This window comes from Piliocolobus tephrosceles, chromosome 4, assembly GCF_002776525.5.
Source record: "Piliocolobus tephrosceles isolate RC106 chromosome 4, ASM277652v3, whole genome shotgun sequence".
Classification (NCBI taxonomy): Eukaryota; Metazoa; Chordata; class Mammalia; order Primates; family Cercopithecidae; genus Piliocolobus; species Piliocolobus tephrosceles.
In genome coordinates, this window is record NC_045437.1 from 30635282 (window position 1) to 30658571 (window position 23290).

Genomic DNA, 23290 nt, shown 5'->3' on the forward strand with positions numbered 1-23290 from the left:
ATACTCAAGGCCTCTTCTGATTTTCTCCCACACTGAGCCTTGAAACCATGCCATGTCCTCATATTGGTTGCTAAATCATTTTTCTCCTATCAGTAGTCCAAACTTCTCCAAGAAGTCTTCCTAAACCATCAAAGAGCTTACACATTCCCCAATTCGGCCTTCTCCAACTTACAAGTTCCTTCTATGCTATTCTCCAGCTTTTTACTTACCTTGTGAATCCTAATACCTAACAACAGCAAAGTGTCTAATTTCTGCTTTTTTTCTATATATTTTATTCCAATGTAAATGGCAAGTTTATAGAAGGCAGAGTTTAGATGCTTTTATTCATTGCTTTATGCAACTCATCAGACTGGTAAGTGTTTTTAATGGCCGTAGTTGACAGAGTTAAATTATTTCATTATGAAATAATGTTTCTGTGAAATGGAGCATTTCTCTTTAGTTGCTGCAACAGGAGGATACTTGAAATATAGTTCAGTAAAATCTTGCAGCTTTTTCACCATTAACAGATGACTTCTGACCCAGCACCCAATGTATTTATGATAGTCATTGAATTCAGTGTACTTACAATTTGTCCATTTTTGTCAACAAATCCAATACAAGTTGGTTTTACTATTGTATTGGGGTTGAATTTGTTATTAAATAAATTTTTTCAAGTCTGAGCCAATTACTTCCTCAGATTGTTCAGATTAGACCATGTATCTAATGTTTAGTAGTAATTGATAAATTATCTGGCAATTTCAGGAATGTATATTTTTGATCTACGGAATTATCCTAAAGTCAAGAAAGAGGATAGAGGACACTAAGATTTATTGAGTATCTGCTATGTGCCAGAAACCTTCACTGATCATTGATATCTTATCCAATTTAATTTTTAGAAGATTCATTTATTCATTCATTCATTCATTCCCTGCTTTGATTGACTATTAGTGTCTATAAAGTGCCTGTATATCAGGCTCTGAGGATACAGAAGTGACCTAGATGGGTTTGGTGCCTTCCTTTATGAACTTGCAATCTAGCTAGGAAAACAGCTGTAAAACACATCATCAACGACAATAGAATGTGCTGATGGCTAAGTGGGGAATGAATTGATTGCGTATAGGAGGAGAATCTAACTTAGACCAGCAGCTTAAGGAAGGCTTCCCTGAGGTGATAAAGATTAAGCAGACTGGGCACAGGAGCTGGCTTAACCAGGTGAGGATGTTAAAAGGGCTTGATGTCAAGGGAACTACATGTGGGAAGGCCTAGCTACGAAAGAGCTAGTTAGTGATGTTATCTTCAAAAAGCTGAAAGATGTAGGGTATGACTGGAACCAGGAGAATTAAGGGGAGAATGATGGCTGATGAAGCCAAAGAGAGGAGGAGAGCAGAGGCTGTGCTGGGCTTTGGAGGCCATGTGAAGGGGTGGGGATGAGGGCTTTATCCAAAGAGTAAAGAAGACACTGCAGGATTTAATTAGAGGAGAGTGGCATCTTCAGAGTTGGTGTTGTTCTTAAGTTGATCTAGTTACAGAAAGGAAAATGTAAAGAAAGCAAGCCTGGGTGTGTGTTTGGAGGGCCTCCTTGCAATAGGCCAATGAGAAAAGGCAATAGCATGGACCAGGGTGACAGCAGTGAAAATGGGAAAAGTTAGGTGCATCAAGATATACATAAGAGGTAGAATTGACTAGAGTTGGTGGCTTAATGAATGTGGGGATAGTGGCAGAGGGCATGGCCTAGGATGACTCCCTGGTGGCTTTCACAAAGATGAGAGGAGGAAAATGATTTGGAGAGAAGGTGATGAGATCAATATGGATGTGCTGAGTGTAAGTTGTCTAAGAGACTTGCCTAAGAGGTGACTATATTCTTGACTCCAGATCTCAAGAAAATGCTCTTCCCTGGCGTAATAGATAGATTTGGGCACTCATGGTACAGAGATAGCAATTGAATCCATGAAAATAGATAGAGGATCTCATGTGGGGAGACATGTGAAAGGAGGGAAACAAGGACCAAAGACACAGGCCTACAGGATACCAGCATTTAAGGGGCAGATAGAGAAGGCAAAGTTAATCATTTCCAGTTCTATATGAGGACTGAATGGAGACTAAGATCACTTAATTTATTTCACTGATTAATAGGAAAGTCAGAATTCAGACCCAAATCCCACCACTTTCCCAAAATCCACCTTTGGATACTTGGTGTTTATGAATTCAAGAGTAATTTATTGAAGGTTTTCTCCGAGGTAGGCCCTCTACTAAGCATCTTACATTTGTTATTTTATGTATTGTCAGAGAAACCCACTTGTAAATTAAGTATTATTATTATTCCCATCATGTGGATGAGGAAATGAAGACCTGGAGAGGTTAACTAAGTTCCCCAAGGTTATGTGATGCGGACGTAGCATAAATTTACACTCACCTCTTTCCCTGCCTATGTCCATGCTTATAACTGTTACGATTGTACTAGTTAAGGCAGTGGCTCTCAAACCTGAGCACTCATCAGAACTACCTACAGGGCTTCTTAAAACACAGCACTGGTGCACATCCCCTGAGTTTCTGATTCTGGAGGTAGGTGGGGCCGGAAGTTTGCATTTCTAACTAGTTCCCAGGTAATGCCAATGCGGCTGGTCCAGGGACCGCACTTTGAGAACCACTGAGTTAGGGTCAAGGCAGAACTACAAAAACAACAACAAAACTTCAAAAATATAATGGCTGAAGTGCAATGCCTTTCTTTTCTCTTTCACATGACAGGGTGGTTGGATATGAGGTTATTCTAGAACCTGGGTTCCTTCCACTTTGTGGCTTGCCATCCCCTTGGGCACCATCCTCCCCAGCCTGGTGGAAACCAGGTCACTGCCTCACTTACATCACAACCTGTGGAAAAAAGAAAAAAAGAGGCCTAGAGCCAGCCAATTCCTGCTAAACCAGGGGCACTGAAGTTGTACCCTTTACATTCACACATATTACAACGTGAAAACGGAATCACAGGGCTGAACAGCCACACACCCAGCCGACCCACAGCTGGGAACCTGCCACAATCATATGCTGCCATCATCAGCTTTTTAATTGGTAAAATAATCATCACATATAAGTTAGTTAACTCATGCCAAATTATTAACATTCAAATACAGCATAAAACATGTCACATGGAATTTTATTAAAATATACTTTTGATTTACCTAATTCTATAATCTCTAAAACAGAAACAACCCTAATCCCTGCCATGTACTTCAAGCAAGGTTCAATTTCCACCTGATACAAACTCCACCCAACAAGCTTTTCCCAGCCTTCACAACACTAAGTCTATTTATTAGCATTATGTATACATGCATTATATATAAAGAGGTATGGATACATGCAGACATCTATACATACACATAGATATTGATGCAGTTAAGCCTCAATTTGTCATAACTTGATTTATTGTGCTAATTTAAAGTAACATTCTACATATTTAACACAAAGATGTTCTCTCTCTGTGTTGTAATTCCTGTTTCCCTCCCTCAATCCCAATCAGACAGCATCTTTTCAACACCACTGTTCTCTAATTGTCTTGTAACATCTCAGGTTAGCAACCATAACATTTCTTAAAGAGCAACATTACATTTGCACTACACCCTACAAGTATATTGCCAAACTTCAATTTTCCATTTTTGCCAAACATCACTTCATACCTTTCCTAAGCCCATGTAAGGCTGCTGTAGGTACTTTCCTATGTGTGTCATCTAGGTAAACTTTTGTTTGGATTGTTTTTGCTGGGGGAGAGGGGATTATTTTATTTAATTTTTATTTTAGATTCAGAGGGTACTTGTTATGTATTACATGTGTAATGGTGGGGGTTGGGTTTCTAGTGTACCCATCACCCCAGTATTGGACATTGTACCCAGTAGGTGATTTTTCAGCCATCACTCCCCTTCTTCCCAACTTTGGAGTCCCCAGAGTCTATTTTCCCCATCGTTATGTCCATGCGTACTTTTTGTTTAGCTCCCACTTACAAGTAAGAACATGTGGTATTTGATTTTCTGTGTCTGTGTTAGTTCACTTAGGATAATGGTCTCCAGCTCCATCTGTGTTACTGCAAAGGACATGATTTCTTTCTTACATGTCCTGCAAAGGACATGATTTCTTTTTTACAGCTTTGTAGTATTCTGGGGTGTATATGTACCACATTTTCTTTATCCAATCAACTGTTGGTGGACACATAGGTTGGTTCCATGCCTTTGCTATTGTGAATGGTGTTATGATAAACATATGAATGCACGTGTCATTCTGATAGAATGATTTCTTTTCCTTTGGATAGATTACAGAATGGTTTACTGAATTGCTGGGGCAAATGGTAATTCTATTTTTAGTTCTCTGAAAAATCTCCATACTGTTTTCCATAGAGATTGAACTAATTTATCTTCCCACCAACAGTGTGAGCGTTCCTTTTTCTCCACACCCTCGCCAGCATTGTTTGAACTCTTTTGTGTCTCAACAATGCATATGCTTCGGAGATTCCACTTGGTCACTGACTCAGGTGGTGACTTGGGGACACACAGGAAATGGGAGCAATAGGGCAACAGTAGCTGGCTTCACAGACCACTAAACATCTTTGTTATGCCTTTGAATTTGATTTAAAGTCAAGTTGGAAGTAGGCACATTTAGCATGTAAAAACATGCTGTGTCCCCAGGAAAGCACAATACCCAGCTGGCAAAGATGCTGCCGTGATTTTGGTCCCACCCACCCTGGAGCTACGTCTACAACCAAAAATCCCTGTGTTTATTTGCCAACACGCTGCATTTAAAAAAAAAAAAAAAATGGACACAGTGGCTCACACCTGTAATCCTGGCACTTTGGGAGGCCCAAGGCAGACAGATCACTTGAGGTCAGGAGTTCCAGACCACCCTGGCCAACATGGTAAAACTCTGTCTCTACTAAAAATACACAAAAAATTAGCCAGGTGTGGTGGGGGGGGATGCCTGTAATCCCAGCTATACGGCAGGCTGAGCCAGGAGAGTCGCTTGAACCTGGAAGGCAGTGGCTGCAGTGAGCCGAGATGGTGCCACTGCACTCCAGCCTGGGCAACAGAGTGAGACTCCATCTCTAAATTAATTAATTAATTAATTAATTTAAAAAATCAACAGAGGAAGCAGGCAAAGACCAAGAGCTCCCTCTGGCAAAAATGCTGCAGGTACAGTAGTAAAAAGTCATACCAGCCACAGGTGAGATGTGACTTTCTGAGGCAAGTGGATAATTTTTACTTGATGGTGAATCATTAAAAGTGAACCAGATGATTAAACTTAATGGAACAGCCACATTAAACTGAAATTAGTGAAAACATGCCTCGGGCAGCCTACAACCTTTTATTTGTTGTTGTTTAACTTCTGTCTTTTACAGTGACCATGATGAATGACATCACAAAAGAAAAAATCCAATTAAAATCTAAGTGCTCAATAAACCCCTCATGTCTGGTTTTCACCACCACTTTCACAGGCACTGATGTCTTATGTTTCCTTTTTTTCCCAAGAAAAGAACTGGCCCCAGGGGAGTTTGATGGCAGAAGAGGAGAGTGGGGAGAAAAAACAGAGGCTTTGGGAGGTTTCTGCTCCGTGTACTCTGTCAGACCCAGAAAATGCACTTTGGAGGGGGGAGGCGGGAGGGTGTTAAATTGCTTTATTACCAGACAATGCGAAGAAAAGAGATGCATTTTCCCACTAGTTTTCAAATATTGATAAATCAGAATTGTGATCTGCAAAGCAATCCTTGCTCACACTCTTCTTTAACGTCTCCTCCGCCCTTTAACATTGTTTCAGGTGTTTGTTCTATAAGTCATCGAAATGGTCTCACCTGACAGCTAAAAATAAGTTTCTGGTTACTTTTACCTGAATAAATCTTGTGACCAGATGTGGAATTCACCTACTAAGTGTGCAACAATTACATACTGAAACCGATGAAAGAATTGGTGGAGGAGAGTGTATAATCTAGTGGAATGTAGAATATGATAAATCACATGTAAAGATAGCAATTGTCCCCCACCGTCCAGCTAAAGAATACTGGCTTTTGATCACAGATTTTACCTTAGAGATACCATGTGTCTGTAAAATTGGGTTTTCAAAGTCTTCGAAACGAAGTTCTCAAAGTCAAAATAGGAGAAAAAACAAGCTGATTATAAACTAAGAGTTAATAATGGTAGCACTGGCTTAAATTTGGGAGGCACTTTGTAATTTATAAAACCCATATTATGCTTTTATTGCATGTTTACATGGTGGTTAATGTACTATTTGCATGTGGTCTTCAATTAGATCTTCACAACAGCCTCGCCGTGTAGCTCTTATTATCCTCATTTTGCAGATAAGAATCCTGGCTGAGGGAGGTTAATTGACTCTGCTGTGGTCTTACACTTGCTGAGTGAAAAAGAATGAACGTGGCTCAATGCCTAGGACCGTGCCCCCCGCACTGTGCCAGGCTGCTGACCACAGCTGCTCTAGAGCAAGGATCCGCCAAGTGGTGACATTGGTTTCCTTACTCATGGGTTAATGAAATAGCTTTTGAAGAGCCTCTTCAGTCATTTGAATTTGACGATGGAGAGTTAAACTTTCCCCAGTGGCTCTTTGTGTGTCATGATGGTTTCAGCGTTTCCTTAGCATATCCCATCGCTCAAATCATGGGATGCTCTTGTTTTACATTTCTGATTGCATTTATCTCACTTCTAAGCAATTTCCTCCCCATTCGAATTTATCTTCCATTATTTCTGCCAAATTGCTTTCAAGGCTACTAATTATATGAATAATATTCTCCTCCCCAAACACCACGATTAACTAGCTTTAGCTGTGTTACATTAAACAGAGTTTCCCTACCTCTAAAAATGAGGAAGTTGCACCAAATAATCTATAAAGCCTCTTCCTGTGCTCAAGAGTTAATCTTCAGATTCTTTTCCCATGAGCTGTGTGATTTTGGAAACACAGCACGCACCGGATTCTCGGTTTTCTTGACTCTACAGTGATGGATTTTTAAATTAGTTCATGTTTCCCAAAGTGTCTTTTTTGGAAAACTGGTATGGGGAATATCCATATAAGTTATACCCAAAAAGGATTCTTTCAACAAGAAAGGGTAAACTAGATTACACAGAATCAAATATAGTTTCAAACTGCAGACACTTAGAGCCTCTGACATGTTAACAGTGACTCTAAAAAAGAGGCCGTATATAAAGTATTTCTTTCCCTCAGCACTTCCTGGAAATGACATTCCACGGAATATACTTTTAGACTAGGTTAGATGATTTTTAAAGTCTCTTTTTGCCCTAAGAGTCTATTTTCAAATGTGTAATGCTTCTCCGAGCATTTTGTGCAGTATTAATCAACAGGAGAAAGACTTGGCGTAGCTGTTGTTGCTGTTGTTGTAGCATAGCCCATACTCTGTTTAGGCAGAGTTGAAACAAGGTAGAGAATAGCAGCCTTCCCACAAAGACTAACTTCTCTATATACCGTGTATGCTTAAAACTCTGGGAGTTTATAAATAGTCCTCCTCAGTAAAAAGCACTTTTTGAAAATTTGCAAATAGGGTTAAATTATCTGAAAACCTACAGACTGAATTTATATATATATGTGTGTGTGTGTGTGTATGTGTATGTATATGTATATGTGTGTATATATATATGCCCTATAGACCTATAGTTAGGTCTAGGTACCATCTAAAGGTATCATCTAACCTTTTGCTGGGTGGGAAAAAGGGAATTTAGGAAACAATAAGAGATCAGCACTGTGGATATAATCTCTGGGAAAGGAAAAATGAATAAGAATCCTACTTATCCAAGTTAGGATTCTCATCTTCTATTTCCATGGTATCCTTAGTATTCATTTAATTCCGCCTTTTACCCAAACCCATTTCACCGACAGTTAGGCATCAGAATCTCTGCTTGATTACTTTTAGGAGCAGGGAACTCACTACTCATAAGACTATTTCAATTTTAGGTTGGCTCAAATTATTAGAAGGTCCTTTCCTATCTTATACTAAAGTTTAAATGTGAAATGTTACTGTTCCAAGTGACCTGTAAATAATCTAGTCAGGTGATTTTCAAGGTATTGCCCGTGGCAGCACTTAGGATATTTCTCAAATGCTTTGAGTTGAATTTCATAAATAAATAAATAAACATCACATCTTCCCAGAAAAAAATGATTATAATCTCCATTACTAAAGACTCAAGGAAGTTGCCAAGCTTCCCTAAATTCACGAAGATAATAAATGTAAGGTAGAAATAGAATATACCCAAGTCTCTCTGATTCAAAAATCAAAGTCCTTTTCTCAACAGGATATTGCTTCTCTAATATGTTTGTGTACATGCAAGTGAGGACAAGAGTGTATTAGTGGAATGTGAAAGCTATAGTGAAAAATAGGAAAATCGTGAAAAGAGTTTCATTCCAGCCATCCTAATATGTCCTTTGCCACCTTGCTATTGCTCTTGCCTTTTGTTTTCCTTTCTTCAAAATAAAGATTACTAAATTCTCTCCCAAACTCTGTTCCAGGTCTGAAAAATTCTATGATTATAAGGAAACATGTGCATTAATGCATGGTATTTACCATTGAGAGGTTATATAAATAGTAAAAACAAAACAAAACAAAACAAAAAAATCTGTACACCTTAGAAAGGATTGAATAAAAGTTAACATAGCATGCACCAAAAAGACAAAAACAGTTTAGAACCACATGCTTGACTTTTACTTTCTTTAATTTTTTTTTTTCTACACTAGTTACATTCAGACCAGGATAGAGGAGATGGATCACTTAAATATATCCTTTCAGGAGATGGAGCAGGAGATCTCTTCATTATTAATGAAAACACAGGCGACATACAGGCCACCAAGAGGCTGGACAGGGAAGAAAAACCTGTTTACATCCTTCGAGCTCAAGCTATAAACAGAAGGACAGGGAGACCCGTGGAGCCCGAGTCGGAATTCATCATCAAGATCCATGACATCAACGACAATGAACCAATATTCACCAAGGAGGTTTACACAGCCACTGTCCCCGAAATGTCTGATGTCGGTGAGTGAGACATGACTTCAACCAAAAACTGGCTCTCCCCTGGTGCATCCACTGAATAAGGAATCCCATGAGCTCAAAGTACTGAACTGCATGAATTTAGATGCTAACTTCTTCAATCCATGTATGCATATGTTTCCTAACATTACTCTAGTCTCATTTTGTTATTACTTTTACAACCACATTTCCTCTAAAGAGGGTCTGAAAAGTGGCAGGGTGGGAGTGGGAGGTCGAAAGAGAGACCATCTCCTTTCTCTCCCGCCCTGAATGCCCATTCTCTTTCTTGGGCTGAAAGATAGCAACCTTCTCCACTTCGCTTAGCCCACGTGGGTGTTATGGTCCACGTAACAATCTCCCAAATAGAATATAAAAACTTAAATTTACAATCCAGTCTAAAAAGTAGTGATAATTGATTTAAGCCACTAGTAACTCTATATTTGGGAAGGAAATTCAAAGAACATTTTTTTAATCCATAAACAATAGGCACATTATGTCTAGGGAGTGGATCCTTTACTACATGGTGGAAATGAAAAGATTTCCATAACATACATAGAGTGAATTAATATTTTATACACAATTCTACTACTTGTTTCAAATAGTGGATTTAATTTGTTTAAATGGAGAGAAGTAAATAGGATTTAAATTAAGAAAAAGAATTCTACTGACATCACTCTTAGCCACATTGAAATACTTCATGGGAGACAGTGACAAATTTTAAACTACTTATATAAAGCATTATTTTTATTTTCACACTGTCAAATTCAAAAGGGCTGAAATTACATAATAACTTTATTATGATTCTGTCAGTTAGATATCAGAGACATTGTAGTTCACAGATCCAAGACATAGAAAATAACCAATCCATGGAAATCATTGTAAAACATCTACATTTTTCTCATGAAGAAATTGCTTCTCTCATTATTTAAAGCCACTTTGTTTTGTTACAAAAATTGCAAGCCTCAAAAAGCAAAGACGGAGATGATTGGATTTTTTTTCTTCTTCTTCTTCTTCACTGGTTATAGCAGCAATAGAATGGCATTCTTTAAATTTGTCAGGAAAACAGTTTCTCCTCTATGTGGTAAAAGGCAGAAGAATTCATGAAGAATAGTCTCTTCATCAGCATTACTCAGGGCAACTGTAACCAGATATGCAGGTATTGCACTGCACAGTTCTAGGGGGTGCCATTCACTTTTGAAGCCATTATAGAATTAAATTTGTATTACGAACATTTAGGGGTAGTTGACAGTAATATGTCTTGAGAAAAATAAAAAGGCTTTTTTCAGTTTGCACACACAGTTATGTTGATATTCATCATCCTTAATTGATATCTCATTATTGTGATTATAGAAAGGCATCTTCAAGAAATTCCATAAAGGCAGTGGCACAACAGCATGGGAACAAAAATGGACTTTAGTATCAAACAGAACTGAATTTGAAACTATCTCCACTAAGAACCAGCAGTGTAGCCTTGGGCAAATTATTTGATTTCTCTGATCCTCCAGTTCTGTATCTTGAAAAAATAAATAATAAATGTCAACTCCTAAGGGCTATCATGAGGATTAGATGAGAAAGCAGGTGCAGAGCCCCTAGTACAATATCTGGCAATGAATAGACATTTAAAATGTCCAGACATCATATTCTAAAAGCAATCAAATTTTGTGTTAATGTTAAATAAGAACTTGAGTGTTTGTTGACTTGACTTTTACCTTAAAATCATAAGATGTTCTCAGTCTCCCCACCTCCCTTGCCAAATTACAAGGGTGGGTACTCTGTTTTGTGCATCAGCACTATACATTCAGGGCATCCAATCCTAACATACTACAATCTATTTCTTCAATAAGGGAAATTGGCTAGATATTACAAAAGCAATGTAGAATTCCTAATATTCCCCGGATGTAACTTCCCTACCTCTGTCATGGAAAGAGGAACTCCAGCAGTATGCTTACTGGTTATCTGATACAAATAACAAAAAAACAGCCATTAAGTGATCTTAATTAGAGAGACTCTCATCCTTTCGGGAAGTCACAGAGTCCTTTGAGAATCATATAAAATCTATGGAATTTCTCCTCAGTGAAATAGACATGTAGGCATACACATAAAAATTTATGTGGAATTTCAGGGGGTTAGGAATACTTTGAAGATTATTAGGCAACTGTGGTCACTAAAATAAGAGTGCTGATCTGAAATGTAATAGTGTTCTTTGTGTATTTAATTATAATAACCTTTTGGAATTAGAGATTCCAGATGTTTGTGCTCTGCTGTTCCAATTCATTGATTCTTTATGTAATCCATAACTACAGTCTTTAAGGTTTTAACTGTTTAGAATTATTGGATTTATCATTTAGAATGCTTTTATTGGTAAGTAACTGGAAATCCAACTCAAACTAGTTTAAACAACAACAAATAAGTATTTATTGATCACATTACTTAAGTCAAAAAGTAAAGTGGGCTTTGGACAGGATTTGATCTGAGTTCTAGCCGTTTTTCTGTAATTTTCTATTCTATCCAGCTTTGTCCTCAGGCTGGCATTTCTAAGATCACAAAATAGCTGCTGCAAATGTATATCAGCACATTACAGTCCAAGAAAAAGAGTATCTGTGACAGAATTTCCAGCAAAATCATGAGTGGCCCCTGACTGAACAATTCCTAAACTAATTCCTGTGGACAAAGGAAGCAAGATGCTGATTGACTTTGTCCAGGAGAACTCAAAAGAATCACTAAAGCAAGAGTCTAGTCAAATCCCGCCATTGGAGATGGGTTGTAATCAGTTCCACCCCAAGTCATGATCATTCCCATGCTTCTCTGTAACCTAATCCTTAACAATATTTCTAAATGTTGACTGTATTTCTTTACAGTAAAGAAGCCAATCCTTTTTCACCCAGCATCCTACCAAAGTTTTCGACTTCCTCAGCATGATATTCCTGTACAAAATTAAGATCGTGCTGGTTTTGGTGTGTGTCAAAGATTGACATGAACTCTCGATGTGTTTTCAGTTTATGTTTCTGTCATTACAGGCACATTTGTTGTCCAAGTCACTGCAACAGATGCGGATGATCCAACATATGGGAACAGTGCTAAAGTTGTCTACAGTATTCTACAGGGACAGCCCTATTTTTCAGTTGAATCAGAAACAGGTTAGACTTTTTGATCTTCCTTTTTATAATCTGTAATTTTAATTGACATGCTCAGCTGAGCTAGCATATTTTTTCATAAAAATAATCAGTGTGACTGGATTTTCTTGCATACATCCACCAAACACTAATGATATATTTGTAAACATGACATCTGAATCATTGTAATCAAAAAATCTGGCAGTGAATCTTTCACCCACCCTTTCTATGGAGTAGATTGAGAAAAATTATGTATTGCCTTAGTTTTCTTCCAGTTTGGGGCAAAGCTAAAAGGTCAACCCCTTTTTGATAGCTATTGGCCTGTTTGCAGATATTCAGAATCTTCTTTTCCTAATTATTTAGTAAGATTGTGTCTCTCTATTCTGCTCTGAAACTAGATGTAGCCATGTGATTTATTTGGTTGAATAAATGTGATAATGATACAAGTCACTTCTTAGTAAAATTTTCAAAGCTGGTACACAATCTGCCACATTCCTGTCCCTTGCCACAGTTATCATGGAAACCAATGTTGAGATGTAGTCTGTAGCCTGAATGTCTGAGTGGTATGGTGAACCAAGCTACCTGCTTACCTACTCAGAGCCTGAGCGAAAAATAATCTTTAGTTGTGTGAAGCCACTCAGATTTTGCATTGTTTGTTATCACATCATTGTCTAGCCCATCCTAACTGATGGAGTCCTAATCAAAGTGAAATGCCATCTGGAATCCTCTTTTCAACATCTCAGTTTTCTGTTTTCTGTATTTTCTCCACAAAGTAGCAACCTATCTTATAATGATTTGTTTTTAGCAAATATCATTTGTATTGTATAGTAAATTCTATGTATATTTTTATCATAATGAGTCAATTTCCTTTTATACATTTTTTAAACATCCATTATTCTTGGTAGAAATCAAAACCTCCCTAGGTTGCCACATCCAGTTGGAAATCTCTGTTTTAAGTGGTGCAATGAACTTGAAAAGAATCCCAAGGAGAAAGAATATGTTGAGTTGAAAAAACAATGAGGATGAAAAATTAGAATTATTCAACTTAAAGGACAAAAGGCTAAGGTGATCTCCCGTATTTAAATAGAGAAGTACTATTATTTGGAGAACAGAAAGCAGCTGTACTTTCACTGAAGCCAGGACTATATGAATAAAATTGATCTGTTGTCTGAAGTATTCTTGTTAAAAAATTTTAAAAAGATATTTTCGCTTCATTAGTTGTTAAGCACTAGAATGTGTTTCTGCAGAAGGTTATAAAGGCTTCTCCAGTGAAATTTGAAAGAAAGTTAATTTAAGCATAAACGTTACATAGAAACTGGGCAAACTTTTAGAAGTTCTTTAACTATTTTATAACGACCTAACAACAGAGATAAATTTAACCTAACTTAAAAATTTTGGTTGCCATTGGGGCCAGTTGAACTAAAGTTCACGGTCAGCTTTAGGAATTCTAAAAGGCTGAAAGACCTTGAACCTTAATTTCAAAATTCTCTAGAATCATACAAGATGATCATTATGAGAGAATTGATGTTCTATTTTCTAAAGACCATAGTTTTACAATTTAGAAAATCCTCAGAGCATTCATTATGGTAGGTGTATCTGAGGGGTAATTAGTTAATTCATAATGGGAAACTCAAGAGTCGTTCAAGTATGTGACTTTCCTAACAATTTCCTCATAATTCACCTAAATGTCTTTTATCAAGCAGCTATTGTAGTACACCTTTGTACCACAAGTCAGTTTAGATTTTGCTGTGTCATCTTATAACACTTAATATTTGTACATCCATAATGTAATTATAATATTGAGTGTCATATAACCCTTAATAGTCTATACTATTGCAGAATCTGACTTGTACTTATTTTTATTCTCCTTGTATCACAGGCTTCTTTTAACGTATCTATCTCCCCTGTGTGGTTGTAATATCCTTCAGTATAAAGGCTGTATATACTTATTTTTATATCATCATGACATCAGCATAGCATTCTGCATATTGTGGGTGACAGTTTATGTTTGTTTGCATAAATAAATGATTCCATAAAGTATTCTTAATGCATCCCTTTGCACTCTTAAATTTCACATCCACAGGTATCATTAAGACAGCTTTGCTCAACATGGATCGAGAAAACAGGGAGCAGTACCAAGTGGTGATTCAAGCCAAGGATATGGGCGGCCAGATGGGAGGATTATCTGGGACCACCACTGTGAACATCACATTGACTGATGTCAACGACAACCCTCCCCGATTCCCCCAGAGTAGGAACATTTGATTGAATGAGTTTCTTCAATGTGCTTTTATAAAACTTGAACGTTAAGAGTTTTTATTTTTCATTGTCATCATTGTTGTCAAAGTTAGTGGACTTAAGAAGAACTGGTACTTTTATTAAAAAATGATTTGACAACATGGCATACGCTCAGGAAATGTGAACATTTATGTTCCTGTATTGGTAATTAGCTGAGTGATTTCTGCTGTTGTTGTAAAGCCAACATCATTGTTTCATTTCTCCTTATTAAGAAAACTACCACAGACATAAATCTGCTCATGCAGAACATATGTATACAAGCATGCTGCAATTTGTTAGGAAAAATTTGACTTTATGTTTTGTGAATTTAATCAGGCATGTAATCTCTTTTAAATCCTCACAAAGCTTTGTAAGGGGAGGATTTATCATTTTACTGTTTCTAAAAATACAACTGTGGAAGTAACTAGGTACTTAATCCATTTGTAATCATAAATCGTTTTCTACATTATGGTTAGTTGAGATACCGAAAGTCGTCTCCAAAATCATTAAGTCTCGTGATTAGATAAGAAGGAAGAAGAAGGAAAAACAACATCCATGAATACCAACTTGGTATCAGAAGTATGCTAAAAATTCTCACAAAAAGCTACCCAAGAGGGAACTGGTTTTAACATAACTTTTCTTCCAGGAACAAAATCCCTTTGGGACCATGATCTCCTACAAAAGCTATCTCAATTATTAAATAGAAAACCCACTCATTCTATCATGGCATTTTAAAAAAACTAATCAGCTAATACGGGCTTCCTTTAGAATAGAGACATACATGAATCAACAGGAAGTAGTTTTATTTTCTTTATTTTTTCAAGTTTTTAATCAGAGTTAGCTAAATGCACAAAGATCAGAGCTAATTAAAGAATATATAACAAGTTGAAGAAAGGTTCTGTGAGGCCTACCATTTCCTTTACACAGGCCTGAAATGAAAACTATTAGGATCACCAACAGTTTGCCCAAAACCTCCTTTTTAATATGGAGATTCCCTGGGGAAGAATAAGAAAAGGATTCCTGCACCCGCCCCCCACCATCCCCCACCCTGGGACCACAGGAATTTGTAACTCATTCTGCTCTGCTTAGATAGCCTGTGACTTGCTATTGAGCAATATGCCAAGGCAAGGGAGGGGAGAAGATAGAAAGGGACAGGAGGCCCTAAAAATGGAAGTTGAAAACACTAGAGAAATACTTAACCTGGGGTGCACCAACTCATTCCTGTAATCCCAGAGCTTTGGGAGCCTGAGGGAGGAAGACTACATGAGGCCAAGAGTTCAAAACCAGCTGAGGCAACATAGTGAGAACCTGTGTCTACAACAAGTAAAAAGAAATTAGCCAGGCATGATGGTGTGCACCTGCAGTCCCAGCTACTCAGGAAGCTGAGGTGGGAGGATTGCTTGAGCCCAGAAGTTTGAGGGTGCAGTAAGCGTGATCATGCCACTGTACTCCAGCCTGAGCAACAGGAGGAAACCCTGTCTGGGAAAAAAAAAAAAAAAAAAAAATGCTCTTTTTGAGTTGCATACTTGAGTTAACCTGCTTTATCATTTTACCAAGTATGAACTCATTACTTAGGGGATTACTATTATTGAATGCCTACATTTTAGTAGTGCCATAGACTGTTTAAATTCTTTTCAAATCATTTGTATAAATGGTTGACAAAATGTAATGGAAAAGGGTAGAATAAGCTTTGGTTTTACTATTTTATATTTTTGGTGCTAAGTACATCGTGGTCTGGCCAATCTAAACTGTAACTCATATGTAGTCTCTCTAAACTAAGTTTGCAACAGGAGCATATTTAAAAAAAAAAAAAGTTTCTGTTTAGGAAACATAGGTTTCGAATTAGTAATACAAATGTAAGTATGGAAGAAACCTATGCATAAAATAATAAAATTTAGGAGTCAAAAGAAAAAAAGTAGGAGTTTTATCACTTAATGTATTTACCTATATCTCAAATTCTGCAACTAGGTCCAGCTCCATGTAGGAGTAAAAGAATATCTACTTGGATACAGCTTCCAACTTGCTATAATTTCTTTCCACCTCCAGTTATTATTAGCAATGGTGGAAAGAACTCTTTTAAAGAATACCTAGTAATTAACTTAAAGTCACAGTTCAGATTAAATTCTTCTCTACTCTGTTAGATTAAGTTAACAAAGGGCTTGGAAGCCTTCTGTGCCTCCTGTAGCAGTTCAGCTGTTCTCACAATCACACCATAAACTTTGGAGCCTATTTACAGGACAAGAAGAGTGTTCTCCATTTGCAAGGAGACAGGTCATGAAATAGAAGAAACATTCTTAACAACCATGAAAGTAGACATAAGAAGAACAGGCCACCGTTAGTTATTTTGAGGAAAGCACAAATCTACCTGATGGTAGTGTCTTAAAGAACTGTTAGAGAATAGGTTTTGTTTTTATGATAATAGACTATGGTTAGTGTATGTTTGACTTATATCTGTCTGGTGATTAATAGGTTCATACCAGTTTAAAACTCCTGAATCTTCTCCACCGGGTACACCAATTGGCAGAATCAAAGCCAGCGATGCTGACGTGGGAGAAAATGCTGAAATTGAGTACAGCATCACAGATGGTGAGGGGCTGGATATGTTTGATGTCATCACTGACCAGGAAACCCAGGAAGGGATTATAACTGTCAAAAAGGTAATGCCACTTCTTAAACACCATACAAAGTGAACCCATTTACCTTTCTCCAGTTTCTAAGTTACCAGGGGCAATTATGTCTCACATAAACATTCCTTTAGATTTTTATTTGACTTATTATTTTCAGAAAAAAATGCCAATTCTGGCCAGGCATGGTGGCTCCCGCCTGTAATCGCAGCACTTTCAGAGGCCGAGGCAGGAGGATCTCTTGAGTCCTAGAATTTGAGACCAACATGGCAAAACCCATCTCTGTTAAAAATACAAAAATTAGCCAGGCGTGGTGGCAGGTGCCTGGAATCCCAGCTACTCTGGAGACTGAGGCAGGAGGATTGTTTGAGCCTGGGCAGCAGAGGTTGCAGTGAGATCACGCCACTGTACTCCAGCCTAGGTGACAGAGTGAGACTCTGTCTCAAAAAAAAAAGAAAGAAAGAAAGAAAGAGAGACAGAGAGAGAGAAAGAAAGAAAGAAAGAAAGAAAGAAAGAAAGAAAGAAAGAAAGAAAGAAAGAAAGAAAGAGGAAAGAAAAAGAAAGGGAAAGAAAGAGAAAGAAAGAAGGAAGGAAGGGAGGGAGGGAAGGAAGGAAGGAAGGAAGGAAGGAAAGGGAGGGAGGGAGGGAAGGAAGGAAGGAAAGAAAGAAAGGAAGGAAGAAAGAAAGTCAATTCTAATGACAATGAGATCTCTTGGGTTGGCTTTCAGGAACCTAAAATAATATGCATTCATGTAATTCTATACATCCAATGAATTTTTATTAGGAACCTCCTAAGTAAATAAGTAATATAAACAAATGATATTCATAAAAATACATTAAGTAAATACTTTAAATGAACAGTAAATAAACAGTGCCAGACACTGCTCTAGGTGCTGGAGGTGCACTGGTACATACAACAAACGTTCTCTGCCCTCATGGTACTTCCAGTCTAGGGGGAAACAGACGAAGAGCCAAGTAAACAAACAAACAAATACATTACTACAAATTGTGATGCATGCTGTGAAGGAAAAGAGTACAGCAAGCAGTGATCAAGATGACTTGCATCACAGAAAGAGGATATATAAAGATCACAAGTTTAAATTAAATACCATAACAAATTTAAATTAAATACCATAAATTTCCTGTGACCTCTTTAGCTACTTTTTGGAACACAACAATAAATCTTTTATGTTCTGATTTCTATTTTTTTCCAAAGTACTCATTCATTATTTTATCCCCCAAATTGTCTAGCACCACAGAGTAGTATACAAAAATATGGCAAAAATTAAAAACCAATGAATTGTATGCTTCAAGACTAAAAATATTAATTTTGGTTAACTTTTTATGATTTCACTTTTATCATGTATGGTGTAATATTTTCTCTCTCCTTTAGCATACTATTATCTTTTCTGGTAAATATAAGCATCGGTGGATGTAAATAACAGAGACTTTTTTCCTCCCAAGCTTAGGATTACGTGTCTTAATATCTGAAAACACAATAAAACATGTTTAAGTGACACTCAGACTAATGTTTTAAACTGTAATATAATTAGGAAGCCCATTAGTGTGCATTAACCTTTTTAATTTTCTTGGTGCCTTATCAGATTTGAACTGAAATTTTGCCTAGACAACTAAATCACATTCACTAACGTCTTGATTAATTGTGTTTCTAGTGAGCCTTGTCATATTATCATCAAAAACTAAAAGTCAGCAATAAGCATTTGGGTTCACCATGTCTCCAAAAGCAGAGCTACTTTTCCTAAAGACCCTTGACAACAATGATCATTACTTTCTTTGGCAAATAATTAGCCCAATGCCCTTTTCAGGTTACCATATTGACAACAATGATCTTTACTTTCTTTGGCAAATAATTAGCCCAATGCCCTTTTCAGGATACCATTTGGAATATTTCATTACCGCATGCAAAAAAAAAAAAAAAACTTTAATCTATGTTTTTTTGAATGATGATGAGGGATTCACAATGCAAACCTGTGGCTCTCAATTCTGGCTGCACCATAGAATCACTGGGGGAAGTGTTTAATCATGTAGATTTTAATCTGCATGCCCCAATATGTTGGTTTAATGGTCCAGGGTGGGGCCAAGACATTGGCCAGTTTTAAATACTCATTGGTGTAATTAAAGCCAGATACGGCTGGCACAGTGGCTCACACTTGTAATCCCAGCACTTTGGGAGGCCAAAGCAGGTGGATCATGAGGTCAAGAGATCAAGACCATCCTGGCCAACATGATGAAACCCCGTTTCTACTAAAAATACAAAAATTAACTGGGCCTGGTGGCATGTGCCTGTAGTCCAAGCTACTTGGGAGGCTGAGGAAAATCGCTTGAATCTGGAGGCCTGGTTGCGGTGAGCTGAGATTGCGCCACTGCACTCCAGCCTGGCGACAGAGCAAGACTCCGTCTCAAAAAAAAAAAAAAAGCCAGATGTGAGAACATCTGACATGGAATAACACACTGTGTATTTGCCAGCTTGCCCCTGATGGCCCACTCTAGTGAAACATGAGTATTTTTTAAGTGGGGACAGAGTGGACTCTACCAGACTCCTGCTTCCAAGTGTCCTTCCTGCCTGGTATAATGCCTTGTACCTCAGGACCCACTTTTAAGTCAACAGCAGGCACGGTCTCAGCCCATACACTTTTCAGGGCTGTGTGGCATCTGAACTCCTTCACAAACTTTATAATCGTTTCCTGCCTAACAGCCTAGATGTAAGAAAAAAAAATACATCTTATCTTTTCTCCCTTTGCCCAATATCACACTAATGTGTTTCCCTAAGCAATATGATTCCATTCATTTATCAGTGATTTACACCAAAAATGTTTCATGTCTTGGCTTTCTGTGTCTTGGCTGCTTTAAATATATCACTTCTTCCTCCACCCCCCACCCCAAGCTCTTGGACTTTGAAAAGAAGAAAGTGTATACCCTTAAAGTGGAAGCCTCCAATCCTCATGTTGAGCCACGATTTCTCTACTTGGGGCCTTTCAAAGATTCAGCCACGGTTAGAATTGTGGTGGAGGATGTAGATGAGCCTCCTGTCTTCAGCAAACTGGCCTACATCCTACAAATAAGAGAAGATGCTCAGATAAACACCACAATAGGCTCCGTCACAGCCCAAGATCCAGATGCTGCCAGGAATCCTGTCAAGTAAGCACGCCTCCGTGATGTGTCTGTTTCATAAGCTTCAGTCAATTTATATTCAAATATCTGCCTGCACTTTAGAAAAGATGAATCCCTTTTGTTCCAATTAGACAATTATGTTTTCCTGAAAAAACTATTCTAAACACACCTTTAACTGTCTTTGCTCACTGCATAAATATTATTTTGGCAGAAGTACAGTAGTCCCTTGTTATCCCTGGGGGATTGGTTCCAGGACCACCCTCATATTAAAATTCACAAATCCGGAAGTTGCTTATATAAAATGACACAGATTTGCAAACAACCAAAGCTCATCCTTCCCTATGCTTTAAGTCATTTCTAGATTACTTATAGTACTAGTTCAATGCAAATACTATGTAAATAGTTATCTTGATGTTTTTATTTGTACTATTTTTTGTTGTTTGCTTCTTGTTTTTTCCAAACATTTTTGATTTCCACTTGGTTGAATCCACAGTTGCAGAACCTGTGGATACACGGGGCTGACTGTATAAACCTTAAAAAAACACAAATTTGGGAAGGAAAGCAAGCTATAAGGAGTTTACTGCTTAAATAGAAGTAGTATAAGGTGATGTGGCTAAATAACCTGGGATTATTTTTCAAGGTTTGAGATTTTTTTAAGTTTAAGATTTGTCAAAGAGTGGCAAAGAAAAAGTATGATTTTTAACAAAGCAAGCACTGGGATTGAGAGCCTGTTTTTCAAGTGTAGAAAAACCTATCATGTAACACCTAAAAGACAGAATTATCCTCCATTCAGATGCATTTTTCCTTTTGTTTATGTAGATAAAAACAAGAATTGTTTCATGATATACGTCTGTGAAATCCTAGGGAAATTAATACAACAGAGTCCAAATGTATGCTATGTAAACTAGTTCTGTTTTCCCATGCTTTCCTTACACCTTAGTTGTAAATCATGTTACAATAAGGCCTTATTGCTCTTTGGGACCACCGATGCTTCAGTATTCTCAGATCTTAACAGAAAAATGCTGGAGTCAACCAACCTCCAGCCTTCAGCCAGTAGCTTAGTTGACTAAATGAGAAAAGTACTAGCTGGGCGCGGCGGCTCACGCCTGTAATCCCAGCATTTTGGGAGGCCAAGGTGGGCAGATCACTTGAGGTCAGGAGTTCAAGAAAAGTGCTAGACCAGAATAGCATTGTGTCAATTATTCCCCATAAACAAAGTAAGCAGACTGAAAAACTAGAGAAACTCTCGCCAGTGAGTTCACAAATAGATTCTGGTCAAGGTGCCAGCCAAGTGCCAGGTACACTCTAGGCACTAGGGAATACAGCACTGATCCCATGAAGCTTACATTCTAATTGGGGCAAGCAGAAATAGACAAACAATAAATATGTAATACATCAGGCGAAAGTAAATTTTAAGCAGGAAAATAAGGCAGAATAAGGAAATAAAGAGCACCTGGAGTACTATTTTAGATAATGGGGTCAGGTTTGGCATTCTTGGTGGGGGACCATTTAGTAAAGATTTGAATGAAATTAAAGGGCAAGCCATGTTAATGCTGAGGGGAGAACATTCCAAGAAGAAATTAAAGGGCGAACCATGTTGATGCTGGGGGAGGACATTCCAAGAAGAGAGAAAAGCAAGGGTAAGTCTGATACCAGAGCTTCCTTGACAGTTGAAAGAGCAGCGAGGAGGCCTCCGCAACTGAAAGAGAGTGAGCGAGGGAGGCGAGGTCAGATACGAGGCGCCAGAGAGGTTTGATAGCTGATGAGGAGTGTGGCAGGTCCTGTAGGGCTTTGTAGTTCATGGTACAGACTGGATTTTGTTCTGATTGAGATGAGAAGCCACTGGAAACCTTTGAGTATAAGAGTTAACTAATCTAAAACTCCATTTTAAAAGGATAACACTAGCTGCTACATGAAGATTATTATTGCAGATAAAAGAATTTGGGGCTCTAAGGCAGCAGTCATTTTCCAACTTTTCCCAGTTGAGCCCTTTGTTCAAATAAAACCTTATGACAAGCCCTACATCTCAAACACAAAAATTCCTGGCTTACTTTCAGGGAACAATTTTAAATCACTGGGCAAATAAACTCTTGTTTTATCATCCTACTGGACTATCTATAAGACACTTTGAATTGGGCTATGGTCAACCATGTGAGCTCCATGGATCAAGTGTTTCTCCACATACATTTAATATTGTTAATAAGGAAAATGAATGTGGTTTTCACTAATATAGCTTTCACTAATATAGTTTTCACTAATGCATGTGTAAGTATTTTCACAACTACTCTCTTGGAGTTTATTGTAACTGCATAAGGAAAAAAAATCTTAGCAAGTAAGTATCAAATTCAATTTGAAAGTGTTAATGCTAGAAGTTTACAAATATGAGCTTTGGTTATCTCCTTGATAGATCAACATTTTTTTAATTAAAAGCGAGAATGTTCTGCGAATTCAGGCAATATTTCCATATCTATATTAGTTTTTATACCAAATACCATTTTTACCCACTGCATTATTTTCTGTTTTATGAAAGAAAGTAGTTAGCATGTCAGATTATGTTGGCTGTCAGCTAATTTTTAAGCTTTTTGCTGCCAGCCTTTCCTTGGTACATATGGATTTGATACATATACATTTAAGACTAGAAATACTTATAGATATATTGGTATATAAATGGTATTCCAGTGTCCTTTTATAGGATAAAATTCATTCTTATATTAGAAAAATACATTCATACATAATTTTTGATTATTCAAGACATAAATGTTGAACAACTAACTGCTAGACAATATGGTTGGTGCAAAATTAACACTAGAGAATTCTTCCTCAGAGCACTGATTTATCATTATGCAGGTACAAATCTTTAATTCTTTAATCACATAAAATTATTTTCTTCTAATAACTTCATCTCAAATTCCCTTTGGTTTCTGTGAAATAATCTTATAATATGTCACTATACATACAAATTATGAAAAATTTATGCAAACATACATCCTTTCCAGGAAAAACCACAAATCTTCCTGACTTGAGGATACATTAGAAGACAAATTATTTAATCACAGAATACAATGAAGTCCTAGAAAAAAAAAAAAAAAAGAGCTACCTAACAGAAGGAACTGCTATAATCATGATGGGATTGATTATCTTGTTTCTTATCA

At 37.4% G+C, this 23290-nt stretch overlaps 1 protein-coding gene across 2 annotated transcripts in view; it reads left to right on the forward strand.

Moving 5' to 3' along the window:
- Nucleotides 1-23290, forward strand: part of CDH6 (cadherin 6) — a 136882-nt gene that overhangs the window by 96945 nt on the left and 16647 nt on the right. For both annotated transcript variants that reach the window (XM_023216590.2, XM_023216591.2), the window contains 5 exons: nucleotides 8704-8998; nucleotides 12010-12129; nucleotides 14189-14356; nucleotides 16852-17039; nucleotides 19912-20165. In XM_023216590.2, the coding sequence (XP_023072358.1) occupies nucleotides 8704-8998; nucleotides 12010-12129; nucleotides 14189-14356; nucleotides 16852-17039; nucleotides 19912-20165 (1025 nt within the window). The remainder of the gene's footprint in view (nucleotides 1-8703; nucleotides 8999-12009; nucleotides 12130-14188; nucleotides 14357-16851; nucleotides 17040-19911; nucleotides 20166-23290) is intronic.